At 53.8% G+C, this 22,309-nt stretch overlaps 1 protein-coding gene across 2 annotated transcripts; it reads left to right on the plus strand.

The window, feature by feature from the left end:
• Nucleotides 1–248: 248 nt before the first annotated feature.
• On the plus strand, nt 249–22,309 carry PTPA (protein phosphatase 2 phosphatase activator). 2 transcript variants are annotated; one of them, XM_082067592.1, is made up of 10 exons: nt 249–394; nt 2,647–2,747; nt 3,950–4,036; nt 9,197–9,322; nt 9,554–9,671; nt 11,174–11,273; nt 12,393–12,517; nt 12,986–13,086; nt 17,339–17,446; nt 21,823–22,309. In XM_082067592.1, exons 1-10 carry the CDS (start codon nt 370–372, stop codon nt 21,895–21,897), a joined length of 966 nt encoding a protein of 321 aa, XP_081923718.1. In that variant the 5' UTR covers nt 249–369; the 3' UTR covers nt 21,898–22,309. The 2 variants fall into 2 exon arrangements, with proteins under 2 accessions (XP_081923718.1, XP_081923719.1); XM_082067593.1 differs by having other exon boundaries at nt 313–334.

Here is a 22,309-nt window from a genome sequence, read left to right on the forward strand (position 1 = left end):
GGTTGCGCCGCGGTTGGTGTCGGAGCGGGGATGCGGCTCCTCTGCCCGCTGCCTTCTCCGGGAGCTGGTCAGAAGAGCCGCCCCGCTCGCCGGGGCGCGCCCCCTCTCTCGTCCGCGTACACCCGCTCCTCGTGGCGCCGCAGCACCCCGCACAAACATGGCTGTCCTGCGTGGGCAGAGGAGGCCGTGCCCCGCACAAACATGGCGGCGTGAGCCACGACGGTGGCCGGGAGGAGCCGCGCCGCCCGCTGACAGCCTCAGGCGCGACAAGGCCGGGCGTCGTGCCCTGCTCAAAGATGGCCGCCGGCGGCTTCGGCGTGTCCGGAGGTGAGAGGTGAGGGGTGGCGGCGGTAGCCGGGCTCCGGGAAGATGGCAGAGAGCGAGCGGCGGGCAGGTGAGGGGCCGGGGGCGGCTCCGGGGCCTTCTGGGCTGGGGGCAGCGCCGGGGGCCCTTGAGCGGTGTCTCGGGGGCTGAGGTGGGGTGCTGGGCCTCATCCTTCGCGGGGTCTCCGTCCGGGCGCTCCAGGCCCCGCGCTGCGGAGGCGGCGGCAGCGAGTGCCGGGGCCTGCGGGGCGGGAGCGGGGAAGAGGCTCTGCTGAGGTTACCAAGGGGCCCTGGAGCCCCCGGACCCCCACCAGCGGCCCCCCCGGGCTGGGCCCCGAGCTGCCGGTTCGGGGCTGGTCCCCGGGGCTGCACCCGCGGCGGGGCCGGGCGGCGGCGGCCGGGGCTGCTCCGGGCGGCCGGGGCTCTGGCGGCTGTGGCTCATTTTCCGTGACTCCCTTGCCGAGGGGGTGTTTGCTGGTGCAGAGTCCAGCTCTTGGCTGAGTTTGTTTCTTCTCCTCACACCACAAGAGTAAGACTGTCCAAGTTTCACTTATAAACCCAACCCATTCTGCTTCCATCTCCATCGCATTGTTGGGTTTGGACACTTGCTTATTTATTCATTTTATAGTCTGTAACCCCCAAACCTCACAGTGTTTCCTTCCTGGAGTATCCGTGTTCTCCCCTTCAAGAGGAAAAGCACAAAGCGCATGTCAGAAGAAGTGGTGGTTGAGAAACAAATGCAAAGAGGTGAAACAAGTTCTGTGGTGAGACAGATGTTGGGCAAACATCTGGATCCCCCCGCCCTGGTCCAGGACACTGCCCTGGTCTGTATGTGTCACCTGTGTTAATGAACACGTCAGTGTTTGTCTTTTTGCGCTGCTGCTCGGGAGTTTTTCATTGTTTTCATGTTACGAGTTATTTTAAAACAAGAGCTCCATTATTACAGTGCAAGTCACTGAGGACCGTGTGCCGAATTTTCAGAAGAGAGGCACACGAGTCTTTCATTTAAATTCCTCGTGTGTTGTTCCTCTCAGCCTTGTACGTGGGAGTTTCACTGTCGCTTGTGCGGAGGAACGAACCCAACACCGAAACACCCTCGGCAGGCGATGAGGCTGCGCTTGTTCTGTAGATGGGGAACTTGAGAGGCAGAGAAGTTAAATGACTTTCTGAGCTTACGTGACAAGTCTGTAGGAGACTCTGTGTGGTTCCTGCAACCGTGGATTCCTTGTTCCTTGATCTCCCTGCTCGACAGCACTGCTCTGCTGCAGAAAAGGCTCCTGACACCACTGGCTAGTATTTTCTATGTAAATGCAGCTAATAATATTTAAAGGAGTTGGAATTTGATGGCGGATGGTGGGGAGCCAGTGCCTGAGCTTGCTGTAGCATGGAGAGCAGTCGCTGAAGTGTTGCCACGGTGGCTGGGGCTGAACAGCCTTTCTAGGGTTAAAAAGATGAGCTGGGTGACTCTAACAGAATTCATAAATTCACTTTAGCACCCGGTTTCCTTAACAGTGCTCTGCGGCACTGCCTCTTGTTATTAAAAGTTGCACTTACAGGAGTTTAATGCAAGTTACCTCTAAGTGTGCGGAGCGTTTCTGGCTCCGCGGTGTCCTGGTGCAGGGCTGCGGGTTGGGATAAGAGCTCTGGAGAGTGGAGACGGAGCGATGCTTCCCACAGGGCTGGGTCCTTGGTTCCGATGACCAGGGGAAGAGCTTGATCTAATGCGTAACAGTTTGCATTCGCGTTAAATATTACATCCTGGGCTCTGAAAGAGCTTTAAAATGAAGTGATCTTCGTAGCTTCGCCCAGGAAGAGGCCGCGTCCTGGCATCCCCCGAGCGCGAGGCTGCGGCTCTGGGCTGCCATCTATTGAATTGCTCCAGCCTAGCCTTTGCTGGAGTTGTCCTGTTCAGGGCAACGCAGTTCAGGCTTAACACCCGAAAAACAAGGCATGGTTAGTTGTTTGGGGAGCTCAGTGTTTCAGCACCACCTGAGGCTTGTCTTCATTACACACAAATAATTAAACTGGCTCGCTGGTGCCTTGGTCAGCCCCTGCACTGTCTCTCTGGATGGGAAATGCCCCTTTAGGAGTGAAAACAAACACGATGATGCTTTCTGAAGCCTTGCAGTGTCCTTAGGAGTGTGTTTTCTGGGGATCGAGAGGATGTTTTTTGGTGAGGAGGACTTGATGAGACAATGGCCCACACTGGGCTGGATTGTTTGCATTCTGTCTCCAGAGAAATGAATGTTGATTTGTAAAAAAGGAAGACAGAGGATTTCTTCTGCTCACTGCCTCTATTTTACCTCTTTTTTGCATCTTCCAGGCACCTCTGAGGAGGTGGCTCCTCCCCTCCAGCACAACTTCATGATCCCCAAAAAGGAGATAAACATGGTTTCCGACATGGCCAAGTGGAAGCGCTCTCAGGTATGGCTCTGGGGCTCTGGGAGGTGCTAATTATGCTTCAGTGGCAGCCAGGTCTGGGCTGGGAACAGCCACGAGGTAAAGCAGGTTTGGGCAAGTAATGGGAAATTAATGGATTTGTGTGTTCGAGCAAAAAAGTCACTACCCGTTGTAGGAAAATGAGTTGGCAGCGAGGTGTGGAGTCTGGCAGCCAAACGCTCTGACAAAGGAACGAGCCAGGGAGACCAGAGATGCTTAGAAATTATTACTACCCCCTCTTAACAAGCTAAACAAGGAGCTGTAACTCATCCTGCCTCACCTGTGTGTTATATTGAAACTGGATTTAACCAGTGTTGTTTGAGCTCGGCTTGAGAGTGGTCCTGCTCCCTTTTAATAGCATTAGGCTGAGTTGGTTCCTGGGGCCTTCTTGGGCTGGAGAGGGCTCTCAAGCCTTAAATTTTCTGGATAATTTTTGTTGATAGTATGTATGGAGCTGGTGGAACAGGCAGGTTCTCCCCTCTCTGCCTTCGAGGGATTGGTGTGTCAGCCCAAACCTGTCCCACCTCTTAGGAGCAAGTTCTTGCTTGATGACCGATCTGTGATGTCTTAAGAGAAGCTCAAGTTCTAGCCAGGTCTCAAGCAAACCTTCCTTTGTTAAGTGTCTTGGGTTTAAGGTTTTGCTCCTGGTCAGGATTTCTGTGCAAGAGGGGCCTGAGGAGGGAGCGGTGGCAGGGGACTGCGCTGGTGCTCTCAGAGACTTAGAGCTGCAGAGCCACATGGGGTGCGATGCTTCAAAAGCAGCAGATTTAAAGAGGAGACTGGTGGGGAGCCTGGGCTGTCTCCTGCTCTTCTCCCGTGATGGAGAAGCAGAAGGAGAAGAGGGGGAGCAGCACAGAGCGGGGTGTCTGGGCACAGCTGAGACTCTGCAGAGCTGATGAGTTTGAATTTTGACGTGGTAGGAGGGAGCTGAGGGAAGGATTTCAGGGCAATGCGAGCTTTTTTAGGATTCTGTCACTTTTACAGTGATGCAGAGTTCTCAGTGCAATCGCCATCTGCCTCTGAGGTCTGCCAAAAATAGCAGCAGCCTCTCAGCCAACCCCATGCCTTGGGAGTCTCTGGGAAGGCAGCGCTGTGTGTTGGGGACGGTTCTCTGGGTGTGCGGGAGTGCTCGTTCAAACAGACCGCGGGTGTTTACTGACGCCCTGCTCTTTCGGGTGTGTTTGCAGGCATACGCAGATTACATGGGCTTCATCCTCACTCTGAATGAAGGTGTCAGGGGCAAGAAGCTGACCTGCGAGTACAAAGTTTCAGAGGTAGGAGAAGAGTTTGGATGCTCTTGTTTCTCCTTTACTGCCTTTTAATATTTTTTTTTTTGTACTTTTTTCCTTTTTTTTTTTTTTAAATTAATTTCATTATTTTAGGGGGGCTCTATAGTGAATATTTCCTAGGTGAGGAATGAGCTGAGAGCTTATCTGCAAGCCAGGGAGAATAAATGCAGTCGGGTTATGCTTGGGGATGCAGATGTCAGCCACAATCCTCCCCTGTGTGTGCTCGCTGGATGGGAAACCAAGCAGATTACAAGTGGACAGAAGCTGGTGTTGAAAAGGAGGGTACAGAAAGGATGTTTTAACCCTGTTTTCACAATCTGGCTTCAACCAGTGATGTTTTGAAGATGTGCTGCTCCCTTCTGGTTGCAGGCAAAAGGCTGAGATGTCTGTATGGTTCCTGCTCTCCCATTGCCTCTCAGTGGGACCGAGTGACTGGTTTTAATGCCTGTTCACCTCGTCAGGGCATGGGGAGATGGTTTGGAGGCAGAGGGGAAAGGTGGGTGCTCTCAGTGGTGCGACTGCTTGGCCTGAGGTCTCTCTGGGTGCTGCCACCACCTGCAGAACATGTGCTGGTGGCCGCCAGCTTCGCCTCCGTGTTGCTCGCTGGATCCCGCTCCCTGGTTCTGCGTTGCAATGGATTCTTGGGTACATTTGTATTGTTCAAACTTGTCACGGCTGTGCAAGAAAGCCAGGAATAGTCTAAAAAGACCAAAGCAGAATGGGCACTGTTTATAGCTGCATTCTGCTGTGGGAAGGCAGCCTACGGTGATCTTTAACTTCGTCATTTGTGTTTGAAACGGGCATGTTAAGTCCAGCCCTCCCTTCTAGAAACCAGTGTGTGAATGAGAAACTTGCTTGTAGTTCATGGGGGGGATCAGGGATAATGAGTCCCTCCCTCACGGGCTTTGTGTCCACCTTTTGTTCCTTCAGTTCAGCAGAAACTGCTGTCAAATGCTGCTCTTGCTTCCCAGTCTTTGCATTTCACCTTTGAGTTTTGTCTTTGTCTCGCTCCTTCCCAGCCATTCACCGAGCAGTTCTAGGGAAACAAAGCATTAAAAATGAGCCAAACAACAGAGGGGGAAAAAAACCCCCAAACCCTCTTCCACCAACCCCTTTGAGCTGCCAGCTGTCTAGGAAAAGCTGTATGAGGGCTGTGTCCGTGCAGCGGATCGCTCGTGGAGTGGATGTTTTTCCATCCGCAGTCCCGGGCCAGGTGACAAACAAGAGACACGATCCTGCTCGGGAAGCAGCAGGGACACGTCGTCTCATTCCCCACGCGCTGAGGAGAGCAGGAGCCTGTGACTCGAGGCGCAGGTGGAGCATCCCCAGGGTCGCCTTGTTGATGAGGTTGCCTGTTCGTTTGTAGATCAAACTGCTTATCTGTGCTTTTAAAGCCTCAGCCCCTCGTGGCCTCTGCTTGCATCTCCACTTCGCTTTCTTCTCTTTTGCTGTTCCTGCTGCTGATGTGCTTTTGTGCCGTCCCATCTTCCTCCCTGATCAAATGCTGGGGACGCCTTTCTTTGGCAAATGACCTCCTGGAATCCTTTCTGCTGAACGTGTATCCTCTCCATGACTTACTGGTATTGCTTTGCTGTGGAAAAAAAGAAAAATAAAAAAACCAGAAGGTATGGAGGTATGGTCTGCTCTGCTTTGAAAGAGGCAGCTTAATGGTTTCCAGAGTAGTGTGTGTCGATACCAAACTGTCTACTGGAATGAGAGCTGCATCCTTTGGGGGCTGAGCCCCCTCTGAGACTTGCTGAGCTTGCTCTGCTCTTACGGAAAAGCTGCGTGGAGCTGTCTGGGGTTTTGCTGGAGGCATCTGACAAGCAGCGATAGCTGAGCTGTTGTTCAGGGCTCTGGCGTAGGCGCCGTGTTTGGCGCAAGGTTGTGTGACTGATAGGCTGTGACCTGCCTTTCGGGAGGGAACGCTCCTCCCGCGGGGTCCGGGCAGCGACGGCTGGGGCTGCAGCCTGCAGCGGTTTTGCAAAGCTGCGACTTCGCTCAGAGGAGCAGCGCAGCAAGGAGGAGGTTAATTTTGGCCGTGCGAGGAGCAGACGTGCCCTTCAAACCGTTCACTGCACTGTGGGAGATTGGCCAGTCTCGTGGCTTGCTCTGGTTCCAGGAGGGAAGTGGGGGAAGCAGCAAATGCCGCGATTTTAGCAATTCCCCCCTCTGACAGGGCCTGAGGAGCCCACAGGGACAGGCTTGGTCCCTGCAGGCAGCTCTAGCTGCTGTGATGCTTTCTCAGCACCTCCACTGCCCGGCCCCTGCTCCTCAGAGCTACTGACAGGTCTCTGCTCCGTTGGAGGCTCCGTGCTTTGCCTTTGGGACCGGTGGCGGACTCAGGGTCAAGGGGATGCAAAATCAGCACAACGAGAAGAGCAAGGAGAGCGGGGAGCTGGCGGGGGGAGGCTGCCCTTGCTTTGATCACTGGAAAGGTAAAGCAAAAATAGAGCTTAAAAACCCAGCCAGGCAAAACAAGGCTGCAGTGGTGCTGATGGTTGTGTTCGCCTAAGCTCAGCTTTTCCGTCCTTCTCCCCTGCTGGGCTCAGCCCTGGATGCACAAGCTTCCTCTGCTGGACAATGGGAAGCTGCTGCTTTTTAGTAACCCCCTTTTCAAAAGGCCTTGAGCCCCAAACGAGCCACATCTCTTTAATTATTTATTGGCATGGCTGAGCAGCAGCTGGGTCCTGCTCTCCCGTGTTCTGTGGGGTTGGGCTTTTTAATCCCTTTAAAGCAAGCGAGTGGGGAAGGGGCGGCTGGACTCTCGTGCTCCCTGAGGCCTGCGGGCAGATCTGGGGAGGGGGAAGGAGCCCTCCTCGCCTCCATTTATCCAGCGGCACCGAGCGCTCGCTGAGAGGGGTTTGAAATACGGTAGCGGCTCATAATGAGCTGCTGGTGCCAGCGGATAAATCACCAGCATGATTTAATTATTTAATGCAAGCCAGTGCTGGGGACACTGTTGCTTAATTGGAGGGGAATGCAATAGCTGGGAAGGAGTAGAGCTGAGCCCAAACCTGGACCAGAGCAGTGGGGAGATGCTGGGTTTCAGCAGCACTTTGGGCAGCAGGGAGCTGGAGCAGAGAGCATTGTGCTGCCTCGGTCCATGGGATCTGGGGCACCGGGTGTTAGTGGCTCCAGCTGCAGCCTCACCAGGACACCCAGAACTTCTGGCCCCCGTGTCCCTTGGCACTGGGCTCTTTTGTGTTACTCAGGTCTATAAGAAAGATGGGCGCAGACTTCTTAGCAGGGCCTGTTGCAGTAGGACGAAGTATAATGGGTGTGAACTAAAAGAGGGGAGATTCAGGCTGGACATGAGGAAGACTCTTTTTTTTACAGTGAGGGCAGTGAGACTCTGGCCCAGGTTGCCCAGAGAGGTGTTGGATGCCCTGTCCCTGGAGACATCCCAGGCCAGGCTGGACGGGGCTCTGAGCAACCTGAGCTGGTGAAGATGTCCCTGCTCATGGCAGGGGTGGCACTGGATGACCCTCAAAGTCCCTTCCAACCCAAACTGCTCTGTGATTCTATGTCTTGTCCTCTATGGCTCAGTGGACAAGTGTCAAGGTCCTGTGTGGGGGGTGAATCCCTCCTCTGCCCGATCCTGCTTCCCACTGGCTGATTGCCCCCATGTCCTCAGCCCCAGAGAAGCTGTTGTCTGTGGGAGGCCATGTCTGCCCTGAGACCCTTCCTGTGGGGAGCGATCCCCAGCACAGCTCTGCTGTTCCCGTCTCTCCACCCGCCCCCTTCGAGTGGCACTTCAAGGGCTGGGAACTTGCTGGGCTGGGCCGTTTCCTCGTCCTCCCGGCAGGCAGCGTGAAGAATTGAACCACAGCCCAGGAGACCAGCCAGCTTCACACGCTCGATGCCTCCAGCAAAGTCAAAACAGCCGCTGCTTCTGCCGTCCTCTTTGTCCCCTTGAAGGAGGAATCCCCTCTCGAGACAGAGGAGCCTACATTGCCCGGGGCCTGACCAGCTGCTGCCATGGCTGTTGGCTCTCTGGCTGCCTGGAGTTGGGTGAGGAGAATCCCAGAGCCTCTGGCAGGCTTGACCAGTTATCAACAGAGCCTCCTAAAACTGTTGGGAGCTGCTTAAAGTGCCGCCTGTGGTGCTGCCTCTTGGTGCGCAGGATGCAGCCGTTCCCCAGCAAGGCTGTATGCATTGGCAAACCCCGATCCTTACAGCACAGCCCAAGACATCGTGCTGCATCGCCTGCTGAACCTCTTCTCTTTTCCTTCCTGACGACAGCAGTGCCTCCTCCAGTCGCTCCCCTCCATCTTACACAGGCTCCTCACTTTCTTTGTCCCGCACTAGGTGTCAGAAAGATGGTTCTGTTGTCTCACTGTTGCATTTGTCTTCCCGTCAGCTTTGTGTTTGTGTTGAGACCTTTCTCTGAGAGCCAAGAGTTTCTCATGCTTTCTCCAATGAGACCGCTGGTGGGCAAACCAGGCTGCCTCTTGCCCTGGCTGGGTTGTATTTTGCCACGTGCGCTGGGTTATTGCTGGGCTGGAGCTGCCGTATTCTGGCTGGTATGAGTTCAAAGCAACAGAAATCATGCTGAGAAGGTTGATTTGTGCTTAGGCCCTGCTGCGCTTAGCTGTACAAATGCTAAGACCATCCCTGCTAATCCTGGCTCCTAAGAGACACTTCAGGACTAAGATTAGAGGCCTTGAGAAGGGTCTCTTGGTCACACCATCAGCTGCTGGTGAGGATGTACGGTGCATGCTGTGCTGTGTCCCATGGGGGATGTAGGACCCTCAGGATGCAGAGCCTCAGTTTTGTGTTGTAGATCCCCAAATTGTGCAGCTCTTCCCTTCTCAGTCCCTGTGCCCTCCAGCTCAGAGCTTGCTGTCGTTCTTCTCCCAGAGGTTTTGCAGCAGAGAGCTGTTACAGCTCATGAAAGGCTGTGTGGGTGACTGGAGAGTCTGCCTCGGGCTGGGCTTTGTACTGGGCTGATCTTCTGAGGGGAAGGTCGGTTTTCTCTGCCTCTCTACATTTCAGGGGGGTTGGCACATCCTGTTTCCTTTTGCCACCCTTGGGAAGGACAGTGTGGGCTTTAACAACTCCAATCCAGGGCAGAGATGTCAGAGCCTGAGGGACTGCTCTATTTTATGTCACCGTGACCCCCCATTTTCTTTGTCTCTGCAGCCCATTGAAAAGCTGGTGGCTCTTCTGAACACCCTTGACAGATGGATCGATGAAACCCCGCCGGTGGATCAACCTTCTCGCTTTGGGAACAAAGCCTTCAGGACCTGGTACGCCAAACTAGACCAGGTGAGCATGTCTTTCACGTGCAGTGTTCGATGTGGCTCCTGTGGAAGGGCAGCATGCCCAGCGGGGGCGGCAGAACGGCTCCATCATCCTGTGACAGCCAAGCAGCCTGCAGAGGAATCGCTCACATGAGCTGTGAAGGATCCTCCTCTGGATGTGCATCACCCCTCAGCTGGTGCTGTCTTCTCCCCTGATGAGAGCGTCTGGTCCAAGGGAGCCTCTTGTGTCTTTCAGGAAGCAGAAAAGTTGGTGGCAACAGTGATCCCCAAGCATTTGGCTGACGCTGCGCCAGAAGTGGCCGTTTACCTGAAGGAATCCGTGGGGAACTCCACCCGCATTGACTATGGCACAGGTACCAGGGCACACGTGCTGGTTGAGGCTTGACTTCCTTGGGTAGTGATCCTTTGGAGCCTGGTGCTGCATTTATTTAAATATGTTAGTGCCACTTTGTTTGAGTGCCAGCTTGATACAAACACCTTAATTCTCAGGTCTCCTCAGCCCTGCGTCCAGCACAGGCTGTGACTGAGGGAGCTGGGGCTGGCAGCAGGGCTGTGCCAGAGCTAAAACACCCTGCTAGTGTCTCAGCTGAGGAAATGTGAACTGAGCTCTCCAAACTGTTCTGGGATGAGCTGTAGGATACAGCAGTCCTGCATGGCTGATCTGCCATAGGCAGTTCAGAGGGATAAAATATAATTACTTGGTTCCCATTGTAGTTCCAGTTCAAGTTTGTGTTCAGTGGGAGGTGGCTTGAGGTCTGCTGCTCCCTAGAAGTGACATCACAGGTTACAGGGAGGTTTGAAATCTGAAGGTAGAAGCATTTTCCACCTAAGGAGACACTGAATTGCAGGTTGGAGTAACTACACTGGCTTCAGTTACACTTAAATCCATAATTGTCTACATGCTCTGCTCCTCTGTCTGGAGGACAGGTGATGTGCCAAGGAGAGCATCCCCCCAAAAGGCAGGAGAGTGAGATGCTGTGGGGGCAAGGAAACTTTGGACCTGGTCAGGGAGAGGAGGAGGATGGTGCGTACAAGGATGAAGAGGCTGAGCGGTGCTTGCCAGCAGAGCTGCGGCTCGCCGGCACCAGGGGGAGATGTTGTCTTTGGAAAGGGAACCGCTGCCTTGGGTTTTGTCAGCTCAGGGAGGGAAATTCAGCCTTTCCCCCTGTCCTGTGTGTCCCAAGCCAGTGGCTCATGTTCTGGCTCACAGTAGCTGGACCACAGGTGCTCTTTGTTCCTACAGTGGGAGCTGCACTTCTTCGTGGTGTGGAGCTGATGATCATGTATCCTGCTTTCTTCTGTGGTCCCTTCCACTAAAAGACATGGCTCTGTTTTTGCTGGTTGTTTCTTTTCCTTGCTGTTCACTGGGGTACTGAGCTGCAGAGCCTCCACCCGAGATCCCAACACTTTCTGGGACAGGCTGTTCCCAGCAGCGTCCTGGGATCTGTGTCCTTCTGACACAGATATTTTTGAAGCAGGAGGAAATCTGTTTATTTGCAGATGTGAGGTTCTCTTGCATCCCCTGAGCAGACAACTCTGCCGTGTTCCGCTTCCCGTGCTGTGCCAAGCTCCCAGGAAAGGCCCTGCCTTGCTCCCAGCACACCCAGTGCCGGAGCTGGTTTTCCTCCAGAAATTTTTCCTCTTTCCTCAGGGTTAATAATCACCTCATGAATGTCTAAAAGTTATACTTTGGGAAGGATGCTGTGTGGGGATGAAATATTGCCAACTCATGTCATCAGTAGGATGAGGGAGCACCTTGGGGACAGCTGGCTGTGATTTCTGAAGAGCTGTTGTGGTGCCCACAGAGGGGGGACCATAGACACCAGTGTCACATCTCTTTTTCTGTTTTAACCAGGGCATGAAGCTGCATTTGCAGCTTTTCTCTGCTGCCTCTGCAAAATCGGTGTGCTCAGAGTGGATGACCAGATGGCCATCGTCTTTAAAGTATTTAACAGGTGAGGAAATGGCAGGAGAAGAGCTGGAAGCGTTGGGCTGTTTGGGGGCAGATCACTGACAGAGTTCACCTCCTGGTGCCTGAGATGCGCGAGATGTTACTGCCTGGTCTGTACACCAGATTCCTCCTGTCATCTGGGCTGATTGTGTTCCCTTTCTTTCCTTTCACCTGCACACATTTGGGAGTGAGAAGTTGTAAGAAGAGCCTCCTCCTGGGGTGTGAGCTGGGCAAGCCGAGGGCCTTCTACAAAGACGGGTACATAATTAGAGAACATGAGCGCTGAAGGCCTGCTGGCCTAGAGAGAAAGGGCAGAATGGGAAATCTGAAAATGAATTTAGACAAAATTAAGAGGCAGATGTACTTTTTAATGGACTGTACGGTGACCCCTTATAATTTCCAAATGAGAAGGTAGCACGATGTCTACTAGAGGCTGAGTGTCTTTCTGGAAAGTGACTCCAGTTGAGCACACGTCACTGAGCTCTGCAGAGGTGTGTGGGTGAAGCTCTGTGCTTTCCGATGCACAGGAATATCTGGTCAGGGAATCTAACATCTCCTCAGGCATTAAAAAAAAGATATCTGTGAAAGAGGCTCCACGGCTCCTTGAGATGTGTTTCCAGCCTGGGAGGTGGAGTTGGTAGTGATGAAACTGGTGCAATGAGTGTTTGGAGCCCAGAGATCTAATCCCAGCTGTATCACTGGTGGCATGTAAACAGTTTCCTTCAATAGTACTTGCAGCTTTAGTTTTCCACCTGAAAAGTGGGAGTAGCGGTTGCTGTCCAGTAGAAAGCTTTCTGAGCTCTTTTGGAAGTTGTTGAAGGAGAGTGAGGTATCAATGTTTTGTAATAACAGTGAGGATGGGGAAAGATCTGCACCAGCATAAGGCACTGCAGACAAAACAAACCTCTGCCACTTGATTTCTTAGTGAATTTGGTGCTAAAAAAACACCCCAATTTTTAAAAGGTACTGGTGTTTGTTATTATACGTACCAACAGGCTGCTTTCTGCTGCAGAGCAATGGAGCTTATGTCCTTCTCCACAAACTGGTTGTCCTTGTCCTCATGTAAGTCAAAGAAGACAGAAGACGTCCTTGTCTTAACCCTTCTTTCTCTCTTTGGTCTCAGGTACCTCGAAGTAATGCGAAAACTTCAGAAGACCTACAGGATGGAACCTGCTGGCAGCCAGGGCGTGTGGGGCCTGGACGACTTCCAATTTCTGCCTTTCATATGGGGCAGTTCCCAGCTGATAGGTACTAAGAAAAATCTTCTCATGTCCCAGCCTGCCCCTGTCCCGTCGATCTAGATTGCAAAGACTGTGGAGCTTGGGACTGACTTTTAAATGCAAATATGTCAAGTTTGTGTATAATACAGCAGAATAGTTTGCTTGGATTTCTTTTTTCCCCTCAGCTTTCCAAATAAAGCTAGTTGCTTAGGTTGGGAGCTGGAAGGCTTCATTGTACAGTACATCTGTCTTTATTGAAATGACTACAAGCTTTTTGAAAGGTGAGTCTTGTTTCTGGTGCTAGAAAACACATTTTCTGCCCTAGAGAGTTTACCAGTTGCCATCACTGCTGAGGCACTGGAGTGGGAGATGAGACTGAAGGGAGCAGCTCTGGCCTGATCGTTTTTCTTGTGGAAGGGGGCAGGACAAGGCCTGATTGAATTTGATCACAGAAGCCGGGGTGCCATGCAGGTTACTTTCTGTTGTCTCTTTTTAGACCATCCAAATCTGGAGCCTCGACACTTTGTTGATGAGAAGGTGGTAAATGAAAACCATAAAGACTTCATGTTCCTGGAGTGCATCCTCTTCATTACAGAGGTGAGGGCTGGGAGGTTTGTCCCGCAGGGAAGTTCTTTTGACATTAGATACTTGGCTCTGGCTGTGGTTTTCCTCCTTTGCTTGTTTGTTTGCTCTGACGGAATTGTGGACGAATTGTTGTTGCATGTCTGAGGCGCTCTCCTTGAATGAGTCGAGACAGGGATATTGAGAGGAAAGTATAATTAAGCTGGACGGGTGTGGATTGCAGTTGAAGGGAGCTGTAACAAGAGCAAACAAATAACTCGGGATCATCACTTGGATCAGTCAGTGGGAACTTGGATGGAGAAGGCTGGTGCCTGCAAGTGTACTTGGAAGATGAATTAGGAGCTGCAGAACATCTGGGCTTGCCAAGAAACCCTCCCTTCCCTCCAGCCGTTGGGTGCTGCCTGGCAGGCCCTGGGCTTTAGCGCAGGCTCCCAGACCTCCGTGCAGCTTGGTCTCCTCCAGATTCCACCAAAAGCTCTACCCATTAAACACACCTTACTCGCAAACGATCCAGAGCAGAGATGGTGCTGAGGTTCCCCCAGCTGGCAACGCTGTTGGGATCGTGTTTCTGCTCAAGGACTCTGTGGCCCCTGGGTGAGGGGCTGGCGATGCTCAGCATGTTGCCAACCGTGAGCAGCGTTTCCCCATGAGGGAGCTCGCGGCTCTCTGTCCTCAGCTGCTGCTTTTCTGCCGTCCCTCGTGCTGCACGGTCTGGGCAAGGAGAGCAAGAGCCGCCTGCTCTGTTGTGGTGAGGGATTTCTTGTCTCTGGCAAGAGGGAGTTGATGGGATTAATTTTGAAGGACAAAGTGCGGTTCTTCCCTTTGTTCTGTTTGCTTCCCCCCTTCCTTGCCTCTCTAATTTAGTGATTAGATGAGAAGGGAGGTTACAGAGTATGAACTTAGCCTTTCACGTTGGGAATTTTCATAGGAGCCTTTGGCCCAAACCCCAGGAGGTGCTGAGTCAGGTACTGCTGAATCTAGTAGAGTTTGTTGGTACTTAGCACCTCTCAGGGTTTAACCCTTAAAACAGAATTAAATCACACCATGGGCAGTAAGGAGGCACTGGCAGAAGAGATCAAGAGGAGGGCTGGAAAGCAGGAGCCAAGATACTCTAAGATTTATTTTATTTATTTGGGCCTCTGGAATATCCAGGCAGTGCACTGACCTGGTAAAAACATTTAAACCTGCAACTCTTGACACGTGTGTAGAAAATTCTGCAGTACACAGGTGACACATGAAGTTTAAAACACACAGCACCATCCTGCTTCTTCAGCTCGTGCTGCTTTTGCCTGCGGAAAGTTGCTTCTTAGTAGACTTAAAATAAGTGATTTCACTTAATTTTCAATACGTTTGTTCAGAATCGTGGAATTGGGTGTTTCTGCTGTGTTCCTCAGTGCCACCTGGTGGCAGGGAGCCCTCCTGGCCTGAGCTGCTGAGGAATGGCAACAACCCGCGTTATCGCATGGCATTTTCAATCCATCTTCGTGCAAACACTTCTTAATTTTCTTTGGTAAAGATTTTGCTTATAAAGTTTGATTTTTCTCCCCCAAACGCCTGGGGAGGCCGGTACTGCCACTAGAGGGGGCTGAGCCAGCCTCCAGTGCCTCCAAACGCTTCCTCTCCAAAATCAACAACAAAACAAAATAACAAGGAAAAAGACAGAAGGGATTAAAAGACTTGAATAAATGAACGATGCTATTTTCTTCTGAGCTTTTCAGCTGGAAACAGCTCTCCTTTAAAGGTGTTAAACACGTAGCAAACACCGCAGCGGTTCCCATAGAGGGTCTGGTACGTCTCACCGACATGAGAGCAGGTTTTGTTTCCGCAACCTACAACCGAGGCCCGTTGTTTTCTTTCAAGCGAGAGAATACTCTCTTGAGCAGGTATGTTTTGCAGCCCCTGGGTGACGTTTCAGGGACATGAATATACACCGTTGTGGTTTTTGCCACGCGTATATTTAAAGCTCAGGTTATTAAAGTAGCAGCGAGATGATGTCCAGGCTGAACCCGCCACGGCATCTTCCTCATCCTCCTTACGGCAGCATCGGCAGCGAGCCTTGTGTAAGCTGGGCTGCTGTTGGGAAATCTGCGAGGTGGTTTTGGACCTGAACGCGTGGTTCTGGAATAGGACGAGGTTTATGGAGCCAGCTGGGACTCAAGAGGTCCCCTTGCTGGCCAAAACACGCTGCAGGGTGTGCGTGTGGTACCCGTGAGGAGGATTTGGGAGCGTCGCTGCGGATGGTGGCAGTGGCAGGGCTGTGTGTGTTTTGGCAGGACAGGGGTGCCAGGTACGATCGGTGCGATCGCCCAGATGCTGCTCTGAGAGCCCAGGCAGCAGGAATTTCAGCTTCAATCTGGCTTCTAAATTTGGAGGTTTGGGAAGGGAGGGCTCGGGTTTCTGCTGGAAGGGAAGGAGCTGACAGGAAAGCACGGCCTCAGCCGTCCCCCTCCCCCCGGCACTGACAGAGGAACCATTTACAAAAGGCCGATTCTCTTGGGAACCGAGAGGCAGGAACGCCGCGTCTGTGAGTAATTTCCTGCTCAATATGGCTGCTCTGACTCACTCCATTCCCCTGGGGTCACTGCGGGACTGCAGCGCTCGCTGCCTCTCGCTCTCCCCCCACAGCTCTCCCTCTCTGCCCTTTGTGGGTGGAAGGAGATGGGTTTTTTTTGTTTCCCCTTTATTTTCCTCTCTCCCCAGTTTGAAACCGTAGCCAAGCCGTCCCTCGCTGGGCACCCCAGGTGAGGAGGGCCCAGGTGGTGGCTGATGCAAACTGTGGCCCTGCGAAGGGCGGCGATGCTGGAGGAGGGTTTGGCATCAAAATGCGCTCAGCCAAACCTCTCATGTGGGGACGGGGACGCTTTGAGCGAACTGCCCGGTGCTGAGCTCCTGGCGGCCTTTAACCCACCAGTGCCACGTCCTCACACTTTAATAACACACTGGCTCTGCTGGGTAGCGTCGTGCTTTGTGTATCTGTGCGTTTTATCTTGGGTCTGCAAGGAAAGCGCACATGGCGGAGGGGAGCGGGAAGGGCTGAGAGGCTCATCTGTCACCCCCGTCTCACAAGAAGCACCGAGGAGAAGCGGGGACGCGTCTGCGCTCTCCGAGCAGTGGGAAAAACTACCCGCCTGCTTCTCCTGGTGCTCAGCCCTGAGGTCAGCAGGTTTGAAACGTGTTGTCCTCCAAGCAGGGAGGCCTTTGGGTTCCCTGCAGCCCTTCCGCTCTCTCTTTCTTTCTCTGCAGAGGGCTGGTGCCACACAGACCTTGCAGAAGGGCGGCAGCAATTTCCCAAAGCAGATTGCTCGGCCTTGCTTGTTTTTCAAATGGGCAGAGAGGTGATTTTGGAGGCTTTTTTCCCACCCTCGCTCCAGGCCTGTGTGTGTGTGGAGGGAAGGGGTTAGTTTTTGAGCCCTGAGTCGAGAACGAGAGTCCAAGAGATTCCTCTCTCCCCACGCTCCTTTTTAGCGTGAGCTTCGGCCTTGTGGTTTCTGATGTCATGGGAACTTCGCTCAGGCAGAGTGGCTGCCTTGTGTTTCTTTTTCTCCCTGAGGGTCTGTTTTTGTTCATGGAGGAGAAGGAGAGACAACTACCCAGGGAATCTACATGCAACTGCCCCCGTTCGTAGCTTCCTCCCTGCCCTCCCTCCTCCAAACCCCTCGCCCTGGCAGGAGAAACACTGGAGTGTAAAAAAAAAATAATAAAATAAATGTAAAGATGTAAAGCATCTGCTGCAAACTGGCAACTTGCAGCTCCGGAGCCGGTTTGGAGAGCGGGATTGGAGCGTGTCCCCCCTGCTCCTGCCTCCCCCAGCCCCTCCTGTGCCAGAGGCAGGTGTGGAACGGGCTGCGGACAGGGGAGGCAGCGGCGGTTTGTCGCGGCTGCTTGTTGTTGATCTGAATGGGGAATGAGTCATTTTCTTGGAAAGCCCAGCAGTGCTGCACTGGGAGGGTTCTGGGTAGAATAGGAACAGCGTTGAGCCAAGCTTGACTTGGAGAGGGGGAAGAACAGGACTTACATGGGGCTTTTTTTAATGCAGTCATTAAAAGGGAGGTGCGTGGCAGGGAAAAGCGTGATTTTCTTGGGGAGAGGGGGAGCTGGGTTGCCACGGCTTCGTGTGATGTGGCCGTGGCAGGGAGGGCGCAGCGAGGGGCTGGTGCCTGGGTCACAGGGCTTGGTGGGAACGTTTGTTGGGAGAGGGCGTCGCGGTGAGCGCAGGAGCTCCCGGCCGGCCCCGCTCCCTCACCCCGCACTCGCGTCTCTCTTGCAGATGAAGACGGGTCCCTTTGCCGAGCACTCCAACCAGCTCTGGAACATCAGCGCTGTCCCCTCCTGGTCCAAGGTCAACCAAGGCCTCATCCGCATGTACAAGGCCGAGGTGAGCGCCCCGGGCAGGGGAGGCTGCTTGGCCTCATGCCTCTCCCCTTCCACTTCACTGCGGGTCAGCTCTTCTCTGCTGCTCCTTGGGTGGGGGTCCTTTTGCAGCCGCTGCTCCCCCGTGCTGGGTGTGCCTTGGCAGCATGTGCTGCTGCCCTTGGCAGTTCAGGTGCTGCTGGTTAGAAGGAAGCTCCTGCCCACCTCCTGTCTCCCCCCAGACCAGTCCCAAAATGGCCATTCTTTGCAGATATGACTTTTGTCTTCCCATAGTGCAACTTGCAGGTCTTCAAATTAGGGCCGATGTCTTGACCTGCTTGTCCTTCTGATCCCCACGCTGCTATTTTATCAGCTGGAGGAGACTTAGTTTAAATTATCATGCTGTGTTTCAAGAGCCCCAGAGCAGGCTCAATGCTTCCTACCCATCGCCACTCACTTCGAGTCTCATATGTGCCATGTGCCGGACCGGCGAGGCTACAGCAGCCTCTCCAGCTTGGCCACCCTCCACATGCCAGGGCTCTGCTGGCGCTGCCCCAGCCGCGCTTTCCTGGCGAGCCCTGACCTGGGGAACCGGGAACTGGGCAGTTTTGGCTCTCCCTTATCTCTCCTTCCTGCTCGAGCTAACCCTGAGCTTGAGGAAGCAGGACAGGAACTGTCACATCTGGGCCTCTGGAGGGAACAGCCAACAGGCGGCATCTCTTGCTGGGCAGGATGGGACTGTATGGGGTGCGCTGAAGATGCTGGAGGAGCGAGGACAGTGCAGCTGCCTGGTGCACCCAGGGAGACTGCTGGGGCTGGAAAGAGTTAATCCTACACCTTGCAGTCTCTGCTCACGTCAACCAGGCTCCTGTTGCTGGGACATATGGCAGGGGCTCCTCGGGCAGCTCTGCTCAGGCCCAGCGCACAAAGGGGTTAACTGTGCCGAACTCCGTGCTCCCTCCCCCAGCCCTTCCTCTGCTGCACATCCTGTGTTTAGGTTCCAGGCCACATACCTCTCTAATCTTCGAGGTGTCACTCCCAGGCCTGGCTCCTTCTGCCCCCAGCTCAGCTTTCCTCCCGCCCTCCAAAGAGGAGAAGCAAGTGGGCTGGGGGTCGAACCCCTCAGCTGGCTGCCCCTCGAGGGGTGTCCCTGGGCCGCCCCTCCGGGACTGCCCTCACTCACAGCTCCATCACAGGGCTGGAGATGCTGTGTGCTGGGAAACCCTGAGCTGGAGCCTCTGGAGTGAGATCTGGAGGGGCTTGGGCAGCCTGGAGGGAAGACTGCAGCCCCGGGAGTGCTGTTGAAGTGAAACGTGGGTCCCTTAAAGCCTCAAGCCTGAGCATCGTCTGCTGCTGCCTTGACAGCCCTTCCTTTCCTTTGGACCAGTTCCTTCTCATGCTGTTTGGGTGCTCCTCTGGCACCCCACATGCCCCATGCTGTTTGGGTGCTCCTGCCTGGTGCCCTGCGTGCCCTGTGGGTGCTCCCAGCTCGTGTACCACATACGTGGCTGGAAATGACAAGGGTGTGCCCACGGTGCAATGTGTGTGTCCACTGATGTCTTGGGACCACCACGTGCTGGGGACAGCACAGCTGGGGGACCCTCCAGAGACTGGGAGAGTCTCTGGCTCTCTTAAGTGCACCCAAGACATGGGTTTTTCTGGAGTCCTTGGTGTGTTCTGAATAATGATGTTCTGTGTGAAAATGCTGGATCCAGTACTGGTGTGTTTCTAGAAGTATCTAGCGATGTAGCTGTGTCAGGGGGAGAATGCAAAAACTGCTATGATAACAACACAGATTTAGGCTAAGGTGTAGAAAACATTGAGTCAACCACAGCTCTTTGAATTTAGTTGTTTCCTCAAAGAATATCTGTAGATTTTAAAGGAATATTCCAAAGCACGTTATCCTCAGGCAGCAGTGTCCTCTCCTGGCTCTGCTTGGTGTCTGTGTTCACCCGGGTGGGTGAGGAGAGGGGAACAGAGTCCTCGCTGGTTCTTTCTATCTGCTCTGGGGGTCTCCCAGCCCGCTGGTGGCCCAGCTGCTCCTGCCTGGCCTGGAGATGAGCGGAGCACGGACGCAGCAGCGCGGCTGGGCAGGGCTTTCAGTTACGGTGCTCCTGGTCGTGCGGATTTTACCGGCATTTCCAACTAGAGGGTCTCTCACTGATTTTCTGGGAATGACACAATGTTCAGGAGCCGCTGAGGCTTCATCCTTTGCAAACTGAGTACTGGGTATTTCAGGCTGGGCACCCGCAGCCGCCACTGAAGATCTGGACTGTTTGCTGCTGGCTCCCGGGGCGAGTTTCTGCTCGAGGTACCCAGCTGTGCAGCCTCCCCCGGTGCAGCCCTGCTCCGATGAGCCACCGCCAGCGTTAGCAGAAGATGCGTGAGCCAGCAGCCCCCAGGTGCTGACGTGGGTCTTTGTCCAGCTAAAGGCGGCAGCTCCTGAGGCAGAGCTCAGTCTGCGGTATTGAGGAGACGGAAGGTTTGGGGTTGTGGTGTTGGGTTTTGTCTGACTGGATAAGGTGAAAGCAAGATTTCCTTTTTTTCCCACACCCCTCCCCGCCTTCTCCCTGCCCCTCCGATCACCCGTTGCAATTAGATCAGGTGAAATCAGACACTCGGATGGAGGCTCTGGCTCCTTGACACGTCTGGGGTGGCTGAGAAGTGCTCGGTGCCGGGCGGTGCTGACCGTGACCGGCTATGGAGCGGAGGCAGCAGCAGAGTGAAGGGGTCACTTGGTAGAAGCAGAGCAGGAGAAATCAAATGCTCACTCACAACCAGCTCTCATATGGCAGGAGCAGGGCAGTCCCCAGACCTGGTTCATTTAAAAAGCACTCTGGATGCTCTGTCTCTTCTCTGTCCCCTCCACGGGATGACTTCAAACAGCCGACAGAAAGCCGAGGTGTGGCTGTGTGGCTGGGAGCTCTTGTCTGCACTCGGGCGCTCCGGGGTGCTTGCCGCAGGGTCTGCGATGGGCAGTAAACTGAAGACCATGTGTCTTCAGCTCTGCGTGTGTTTATGAAATCTCAAATGTGTCTATTTATAATATAAATATAATGGGTGAAGACATGCTCGCTTGGAAGTGCAAGGGCTTTTCTTATTCTCACCATCAAAGGCAAGTGGAGAAGTCGACAGAATAGAGTGTGGTTAAAGCAGCAGCCTTGATGTTTTTCCCCTGAGCCTGCTTTTGAGTCTCCTGACCTTTCCTTCTCTGCTGCAGTCAGTCAGGAAATACTTTCCATTGTAACTAATCTAGTCCTAGTTCCATCTTTAAAGGTTGGACCCGATGCATGTTTCTACTCCCCGGTTGAGTCCTGAGCAGATCTTCAAGGTGAACAAGGTGATGGCAAGAAGAAAATTAGCTTATCTCCTCCATTGAGCTCGTGTTGGCCAAGTTTCACCCACAAGTGATGCAAGGAGGGTCCTGTCTCTTGGTACCTCTAATAATCCAGTACATTTGTGCTAATCCTGCTGGACAGAGGAGGAGAAGTTTGTCTACTTGTCTCTTTTTGGGCTGACAATGTGTTAAGTGGAATGGATACCCATTCTTCCCACTGATGGCAGAGTCTCTTCATCCAGAGCCCAAACCAGTCTGATCTTCCATGGGACCCCTTGGAGCTGGCTGGGCTGACATTTCTAGCTGTCACCATCTCCAGTATTCATTTCTCTCTGTTCCTCCTTCACTTCACTGCCATCCAGCGCTGCTTCCTCAGAGGGTTTGTCTAAGTGGCCATGCTGGGAGATGGTGGCAGCTCTGAGCATCCCACACGTTAGGAAGCTTTGAAGGCGATGTGCCCTGGTGCTCACAGGACTTCTTTCTCCTTGGTGCCTCGCCATGGAGCTGGTGGTTTTCTGCATGGCTGTTATTCCCCAGGAGTGGATGCTTTCACCACCTCTAAACTTGCTTTGGCTCCGGTGTGCTTGTGAGCAGTTCAGTTGTGCTGGAACCAGTTGTCTGACCTCTGGCTCCAGAGGAATTACCATAGGTCTGCGCTTCTGAGCTTCCCCGCTGTCCTGGGAAGGGGGAGGCTCTTCCTCGGGGGGGTTCTGCAGTTCTCAAAGGGTTTGTAGGGTGAAGGTCTTCAAAGATCAGCTCGAGCAAGGAGGGGTGGTGCGAGAGAAAGCTGCTGACATAAACATGCCTCTTCTGCTCATGCTCCGGGCCTGAATTTCAGCAAGTGGAAGGCTCTGGCTGAAGGGAAGGGGGTTCTGCGGTGTTACTGGGCTGAGTAACCTCATAGAAATGGGGGGAAATCCTGGGACTGACCCCCCTGTTTGCATCTGAGCCGCCTGGCCCTGAGCTCGCTGTCTCGTGACCCCAGGGACAGGATGTAGCTCTGGCTGCCTGTGTACGGTGGAAATGTCTCCTGAATTCACCCCTCTTTATCTCCCCTCCCGCAGTGCCTGGAGAAGTTTCCCGTGATCCAGCACTTTAAGTTCGGCAGCCTGCTCCCCATCCAGCCTGTGACGTCCTAAGGAGGCCGCGGGAGGAGTCGAGGCAGCGGAAGACGTAGCGCGACGCTCTTCCTCCTCCCCTCACCCCCTCCTCATCACCTCGCCCGTCACACGCAGCCCATTCATTCCTGCACATCCTCATCGGCAACCACAGATCCAAAGCGACTCGCTGGCCTTGCACGGGAGACGGGACCCAGAGCAGCTCCTCCTGCACGTCCCCAGCACGGGGATGTCTCACCAGCGGCCGCGCCGGGGCTGCGCTTCTCCGCTCCGCACGTCCACGGGCAGCGTGACGGCCGTGAACGGCTCTGGGAACGGGGTTTGAGTTGGGGCTGCCTCGCTTCCCTTCCTGGGAGGAAGGGGGTGTGGAAGGGAGGAAGGCACGTGTGTATGTGTTGGGCAGTGGTAACTGCAATTTCCCTTTTGAATTTCA

This window comes from Streptopelia decaocto (genome assembly GCF_964273445.1).
Source record: "Streptopelia decaocto genome assembly, chromosome: 17".
In the NCBI taxonomy this organism is placed as follows: Eukaryota; Metazoa; Chordata; class Aves; order Columbiformes; family Columbidae; genus Streptopelia; species Streptopelia decaocto.